This window comes from Callithrix jacchus, chromosome 10 (assembly GCF_049354715.1).
Source record: "Callithrix jacchus isolate 240 chromosome 10, calJac240_pri, whole genome shotgun sequence".
In the NCBI taxonomy this organism is placed as follows: domain Eukaryota; kingdom Metazoa; phylum Chordata; class Mammalia; order Primates; family Cebidae; genus Callithrix; species Callithrix jacchus.
The window spans coordinates 126615098-126622749 of NC_133511.1; the positions used below are offsets into that span (position 1 = coordinate 126615098).

Consider the following 7652-nt stretch of genomic DNA (forward strand, 5'->3'; position numbering starts at 1 on the left):
GATTACCAGGTGCATGCCACCATGCCCAGCCTATTTTTTTGTATTTTTAGTAGAGACGGGGTATCACCATGTTGGCCAGGCTCATCTCAAATGCCTGACCTTGTGATCTGCCTGCTTCAGCCTCCCAAAGTGCTGGGATTACAGGTATGAGCCACTGTGCCTGGACGAGAGGGCATCTTGATTGGCAAATGGAGACAGGGAATGGCCCAAGGGTCAACTCTGGGTGTCCTGGGAGTGTCATCAGTAAGAATGAGGGCCCCTTTGCTGGAAGGCTGGGAGGCTTATCCGAAGTGGGCTTCGTAGGCCTGAGCAACGACCTTATCCCCCTCACTGCCCATGGAAGCACCTGGGAACTACTGACATGAGTGACCCAACCCTCCTCCCGGGCCTCTCCAGCAGCCCTCATCCCTGGCAAATGGTCGCTTAGAATCACGTTTCACGCACACTTTGGTCTGCGGTTGCACCTGCTCCTACTCAGGATGTGGACCCACACCTGGTCACCCTGACCACTAATTCTTGTCTTCCCAGCCTGCCTTGCAGCTGGGGCTGGCCTGGCACTGTGATGCAAGCCTGGCTCCTAGGATGTAACCGGAATTTGCTGAAAGGTTCTAAAGAAGTTTTGGCTTTCTTGGTGAGAGAGGCCCAGGTGAAATGATTCCCTCTCCCTGAGGACAGAGAGCTCAGCCCTGTGGAGACCAGGCCACAGCATGACAGAGACATCAAGGGAAGCTCAGAGGGCACAGCCTGGGCATCGCCGGGCCATTGGGTCCCTCTGGATTTGTTGCTGGACAAAAACCATCCTATCTGCTCAGGCCAGTTGTCCTCTGTCAAGGGTGATTTTGCCCCCCAAGGACGTGCAAGAACTTCTGGAGGTATTTTGGTCCCCGAAACTTGGGGGTTGCTATGGGCATCTAGTGGGTGGGGGCTGCAGGAGCACCTCCTCGCAGTGAAGAGGGTGGAGGGCGAGAGTTCTTTGTTCCTTGGTGTTTGTTTCCTGCAGCCTAAAACACTCCTGGCGGAGAGGCCGCCCTGACCACTGAGATGGCTAAACGGAAGGTGGTCTGAGGAAGCCAAGCCCCTAGGCATGAGGAAGGGGCAGGACAGCAGGGCCCGAACCAGCCTCTAGCACCAGCGCTGGCTAGCCCAAACCTGGTGAACTTCTCACCCGAGCTTTTGGTGTCAAGGGGCAAACACATCAAGGGTTTCCTGCTGTGGACGCCGCTGCCCCCACCAGCCCCTTCCGCGCCCTCCCCAACATTCCAGGCAGATAACAGAATGCGACTTTTGATACAAACAAACTCCGTCTTAATGTAGAAAACAAACCTCACTTACATACATAAATATAATTTGGGGGCATAAATAATAAGAAAATAAGAGATGTACATATCAAAATAAATTACTCATAAATAGCATGTCGGAAAACCAAGTGCTGGGGAAAAGGTGGAAGTCTCTCCCCACTGCTTCCGCACCGCAAGCCGCTGGCAAGACTTGAGGTCTGCAAACCTTTTCTTTTCGTGATTTTTGAATGAGAAGTGCAAGCTGATATAAAGCAGGGGCCTAGGAAGTCCCAGTCCACGGGGAGACGTGTGGGGATGGTAGAGGGCCAGGTGGGCCAGGAGGTGGAAGCAGTGACACCTGGGACGGCAGTCATTCTCAGGACAGCGTCCACAGCTCTCACGAAAGGAGGGAGAGACCCCAGGTGAAGTGGGGGAGATTTAGGAAGGGGTGCAGGCCTGTGGGTTCCATACCAGAGTGCCCCTTACATCCACACGAGCTGGGCAGATCCCATTCCCTGGAAACCCCATGTCACCATGGCTGGGACTGGCTGTCCTTACTGCCCGTCCCTCTGAGCTGGAGGCAAAGGTGGCAGCTCCACCGTCCACCTTAGGGGAACCAGCTCTGAGCCCGGCACGAGTCAGCTATATACAGTATGATGGTGTCTAACAAGAGGAAGGAAAGGAGGAGAATGATCTTATCTTTCTTGGGGCAGACTAATGAGTAGCCCAGGGAAGTTTGTAGTCCACAGCAGAACCGACCTTAGGGGGACTTCTCAGGCATCCCACGGCTGGAGTGGGGCTCTGGGCTTGCCCTGCTCCGGAAGCCTGGTGGACCATGCCTGCTCCAGTCAGTTCTGGCCTGGAGGGTTCGGGAAGGGCAAACAGTCCCTGGAAGTTGAGATCTAGATCAATTCCCACATGGGATTGAGTGAAATGTACCTGCTGTTTTACGGAGCTGATCACCTCTTCCTGAAATTAAAACCACTGCCTGTCTCCCGGCTGCCCCTGGGGAAGTGATGAGAAAAAATTAGAGAATTGCAGCTCAACATAGGAATTTTTCCAGAGGAAGTAAGTTCCCCATCAGGGCAGGTGTTCAAGCATAGCAGCTTGTCCCGCAGCCTCGGGGGAGTGGGATGGGGGCCTGGGCAGCAGCTGGGCAGGCAGCAGGCTTCCAATGTTATGATCAGACAAGTCTATCGGCTAGAAACTGGCACGGCCAATGGATAACTCTGCATATGTACAACTTCTAGATGTTTCTTCCTAACGCTACACAGAGTGTGGACTCAGGACGGTTCTTATAGATGCATGGCCTCCACTCTGCCAGTTCCACAGTCCCTGGCAGCAGTGAGGGGTCCTGGGCCTGGCCTGAGTTACTTCTCAAAGCTGGGACTGTTCACCGCCTCCAGTCCCGTGACAAGCCCAAATGGGTCCATGCTGTCAGTCTCCAGGGGTGAAGAGAACACGTCAGATTCCAGGTGTCCCCTGAGGTCCTCAGGCTCTTCTGGGGCTATGGGCAGCATGGGCAGGAAATGGGACAGTGGAAGAAAGCCTCGTTTCTTGTACAGCTGCCGCTGTTTGGCGCTGCTCAGGGAGACCGGGAGGCGGTGCTTCTCGGACCAGTACACATTGTAGCCATCAGGGCGGATCTCCTCCTCGAAAGCACAGTCTTCCTCCGAGTACTGGAGCTGCAGAGAAAACAGGCAGCTCTGAGCAATCCACAGAGGACGAGGAACATGGGGACATGTGGACATTTGTGCTTCGGACTGTCCCTGCTGGCCACCAGCGGTGGCCTTCCACATGAGCGTCACTTACATGCTTTATATATGCTTGCCGATATACACACTGTATATGTAAGTATATATAAAACATGCCTTTACATGTATAAATATATATGCTATGCAGTCTATTTTGAGGCCAGGCACAGTAGCTCATGCCTGTAGTCCCAGCTCTTTGGGAGGCCCAGGCAGGTGGATCACTTGAACCAGAGTTTGAGACCAGCCTGGGCAACATGGTAAAATTCCATCTCTACAAAAAGCACAAAAAGTAGTGGGGCATGGAGGTGGGAGCCTGTAGTCCCAGCTACTGGAGAGGCTGAGAGGTGGGAGGATGGGTTGAGTCTGGGGCGGGGGCGGTCAGGTCTGCAGAGAGCAATGATCATGCCACTGCACTCTAGCCTGAGTGACACAGCAAAACCCTGTCTCAAAAAAAACCCCATATATATATATGCATATGTATATATATAGGTGTGTGTGTATGTAAATATATATACATACACATAAACACAACAATCATATAAAACATGTACTGTACCTGTAAGTATATATAATATGTACATTATATTAACATAACATTAATATAATGTACACATTACATTATATAATGCTATATAAATTAATATAATTCTTTGTCCCACATTAAATATACATTTATATATATTTGTACATTCTTTATAATCTTTATATATATACATGCACACACACAAAATTGAGGTATGTATTTCACATGTGTATATTTTATGCATATATGTAATACTACATATATACTACATATAGACCCAAGTAATTTCCACTAAATCATCTCACTTTTTCAAGAGTCTTATCCTGAGCAATAATATCCATCAGCTCACAGCAGTGCTGTCCATGTTTCCCTTACCCTTTGCGTTAAATACATAACTCCTGGCCTTTAAAAAGCTCCTGGGTATTCCCTGGCACTTTGGGAAACACGGAAACACCGGGTTATCACCTCAGGACAGGTCTTTTAAATGACGTGTGATCCGATCTGGAGCCTGGACTAACGCGTGGATTCCCCACCTGTCTCAGAAATCGCTGTGTGCCTTTGTCATTCTAAGGCCTTCTGGTCGGCAGCAGTTCTAGGAACCATCAGTCCTCCTGTCTCCTCCATTTAGTCACCAAGGGCCTTCCAGGCCCTGGGCTAGGAGCCAGATCTCAGCAGCCCCTCCCCCAGGCCAGGCCAGGCCAGGCAGGCACCCAGCTGGTGGCCGGAAATGTGTGCTGAGGGAAGCCAGTGCCTGGTCTTAGAACACTCATAGTCCACGGGGTTGAGAGGTGCCAGTGGGCAAGTGCAGTCCCACACTGGTGTCGTGACCCCTGGACGACCCGGGACAGGCAGTGAACACACGGCAGGCCGGCCTCAGTCAGGTTTCTGCCTAAGTCTGCAAAGGTCACTGAACTGCAGGTGAGTGAGGATGTGCCTGTGCCGATAAGCTCCTGATAAGAGACGCACTGCAGCAACCAGGCTCCTGCCGAGCCCACGGACAGCTGGGACGAAGCACCAGACAGCACGAACCATTTCTCCCAAACTCCCAGAAATACCCACTGATAAATAAGGAACAGAAAACCGAATGACTGGAGACCTGCTTCTATTTACTCAGCTAGTCCTTCGGGAGGGATTAGTATCACTTTCTCCATACAAAAATGAAATGACTTCAAGCTTCTAGAAGAATGTGGAATTTCTATTTCAGAAAGAAAGTGACCGGGTGTGGTGGCTCATGCCTGTAATCTCAGCACTTTGAGAGGCTGAGGCGGGCAGATCACGAGGTCAGGAGTTCAAGACCAGTCTGGCCAGCATGATGAAACCCCCATCTCTACTAAAAATACAAACAATTAGCTGGGCATGGTGGTGTGTGCCTGTAGTCCCAGCTACTTGGGAGGCTGAGGCAGGAGAATTTCTTGAACCCAGGAGGCGGAGGTTGCGGTGAGCCATCAGGCCACTGCACTCCAGCCTGAGGGACAGACTGAGACTCCATCTCAAAAAAGAAAGAAAAAGATCCTCAATCCATGTTAGACCATGCACAGTGGATCAAGAGGCACAACGGTGCCAGGTCGGTGGCTCATGCCTGTAATCCCAGCACTTTGGGAGGCTGAGGCAGGCGGATCACTTGAGGTCAGAAGTTCGAGACCAGCCTGGCTAACATGGTGAAACCCTGTCTCTACTAAAAATAAAAAAGTTAACTGGGCATGGTGGCGGGCACCTGTAATCCCAGCTCCATGGGAGGCTGAGGCAGGAGAAACACTACCCGGAAGGGACAGGTTGCAGTGAACTGAGATTGGGCCACTGCACTCCAGCCTGGGTGAGGGAGAAAGACTCTCAAAAAAAAAAAAAAAAAAAAAAAAAAAAAAGGCACAAAGGGATTTTAGGTGATCTGCGCCCTCATCCCCAATTTGGACAGAATGGCCGGTTAGGTTGACGTCCCCTCCTGCCCTCCCATCATTAGGAGCCCCCCCAATGACAAATGTCATAATTAAAGTTGCAAGGGTGGGTTTGAGCGGCTCTGGGTGGGAGTCAGAGTTCAGCGGGCCGACCACCCCCTTTCCCTGCAGTTTTCTAGCGCCGGGCTCCGCCATAAAATCTGAAACAGGCACTCTGAATACAGGGAGCACCGCACAAGCACCGAGCAATTTGGAGACTCTAAAATGCTTTGTCCCACGGTTCACAAAGAAGCTGGTTGGGCCGGAGGCGGCCCCACCTCTGTATCCTTTCTGGGGGTGGGGGGCCCGGGCAGGGGCGGCCAGGGAGCCCAGGGCTGCGTGTGAGGCCTGCGCGGACCAGACCTCACACAGCCTCCCCTGCGCGCGGGGCCGCGGGAGGGGCGCCGGTTCGTTCCTTTGAACTCCCAGCCTTTGTTCCCGGCCATCAGAGCCCCAGCGCTCATACACTTCCGGCGGGAACCTCTGCGGTTACCTGGGCCTTCCCAGCCAGCCCCCACCCCCGCCCCCACCAGAAAGCGTTGACAGGACAGGTGAGGCCCGCGGGAGGAAAAGCGGTCCTCGGGTGGAACGTGACTCCAGCGCATCTGCGGCTGAGCCACACCATGCTCCTGGTGGATTACAAATTCATTTAAAAAAAACTCGCCCATTCCCAATGCCCTGTCTTCTGCCTTACTTGACAATCGATTTGTTCTTAAATGAAAGTTGTGGATAGACCCTCTTTTTTCTTTTCTGTTCTTTTTTTCTTATTTTTATGCCGGAGGGAGGGAAACGGAGGCGAGGACCACACACGCGCAGGCAGAGGCTGAAAAAGCCCCGAGGTGGGTTTTCATGCTTAATATCAAAGGAGGCCGAATAACGGGTTTCCTCGGTCCGGCTGGGCCGGCCTTTGGCTCAACTGGAAATGCAAAGGCAGCTTTTGCCTCTTCTCCAGCTACTGGCTGAGACCCTAAATTTCCGTAGAAAATCGTGGGACATGCGCTTAGTCGATCCTTGCAATCTTTCCCTCGAAGCTACACACGGATCTGGGAGGAGGTGAGGAAACCCTGGATTCGAACCAGCACCTTTTTCCCCTTCAGGCCTCTGCCCAGGGACAGTGGTCGATCCCCTGTCCCGGGGCATCCTCCCCGTAGGGACACTTACCAGCCCCTGCAGCCTGCCGTCGGCGCCCATGCAGAGGTACAGCACGCTGTGCACGCCCTTGATAGCCACGGTCCGCAGTGCCACTGCCTTGATCTCCAGCAAACCTGGGCGCAGGGAGAGCGAGAAGCTGCAGCCTGGACCCGTGGGGCCCGCACCAAGTGGGTGGGGTCGGTCCACGAGCCTGTGCCTCTCTCCAGTGTCCCGCGCTGTTTGGGGACTAAGGGGGGGATTCTAACTCTCAGGTATCAAAACTTGGGGTTCCTAGGAGTTGAGGGGTCCTCGGGAGCCTAAGGTGGCAAAGGAAGGAACGGCGCTGGGGTGGGGTGCGCGCGGCGGGGCGGGGGTGAGGTCCCAGCGGGCACTCACTGTGCGCGCTCTGGCCCCGCGCGCAGTCCACGACGCCGTCGGTGCGGATGCGCAGGAAGCAGCTGGAGAGGCCGTGGGGGCCGGAGGTGTACAGGTGCCGCAGGCGGATGGGGTCGCCCCAGCCGTAGTGCACATGCGGCCCCGCGTCCGAGAAGGCGAGTGGGCGCCCGACCACAGCCAGCCAGAGGCCAGCCAGGATCCAGGCGTGGACCACCATACACCCACTCCGCATGGCACCTCCCTGGAGCACTCAGCGCAGCTCCGGCGACTGGGGTGCGGGAGGCAGGGATGCGACCCGGATGCGCTGCGGGGCTGCGAGTGCCGGGTTGGGATGGCCGTGGCCGGCGATCCTGGACGCAGCACTCCTGCTCCGACGGCTCGGCAGCCCCGGGCAGGCAGCCTTATATAGCGCCTTACGGGGCCCGCGTAGGTGCCCAAGACACCCTAGCATTTCTTATCGGGATTGCATCACGCCTCCGCCCCCCGCACACACCCACTCACACTCCGCCTCCGGCTCCAGCCCCCCCCCGCCCCCGGGACCCGCGGCAGTCAAGCAGGCGGCGGCTTCTCGTCCCAGCCGGGGTGACCCCGCCCAGGCAGTTCCGATCTGCTGGAGGAGGAGGCCTCGCTCAGCGGCCGG

General features: G+C 54.6%; 1 protein-coding gene across 1 annotated transcript; it reads right to left on the reverse strand.

The window, feature by feature from the left end:
• Positions 1-1304: 1304 nt before the first annotated feature.
• On the reverse strand, positions 1305-7390 carry FGF19 (fibroblast growth factor 19). The gene is made up of 3 exons (XM_054241529.2): positions 7013-7390; positions 6647-6750; positions 1305-2962 (listed from the first exon to the last, which is right to left on the reverse strand). The coding sequence occupies exons 1-3, from the start codon at positions 7242-7244 to the stop codon at positions 2648-2650; spliced, it is 651 nt and encodes a 216-aa protein (XP_054097504.1). The 5' UTR covers positions 7245-7390; the 3' UTR covers positions 1305-2647.
• Between the last annotated feature and the right edge of the window lie 262 nt (positions 7391-7652).

Excerpts from the sequence above, each read along its gene's own strand:
- FGF19 (XM_054241529.2), bottom strand. The coding sequence starts at position 7,244 with ATGCGGAGTGGGTGTATGGTGGTCCACGCCTGGATCCTGGCTGGCCTC. Across the intron at positions 6,751-7,012 it reads GCGGGGCCAGAGCGCGCACA|GTTTGCTGGAGATCAAGGCA; the intron begins GTGAGTGCCCGC and ends CCCTGCGCCCAG. Across the intron at positions 2,963-6,646 it reads ACGGCAGGCTGCAGGGGCTG|CTCCAGTACTCGGAGGAAGA; the intron begins GTAAGTGTCCCT and ends TTTTCTCTGCAG.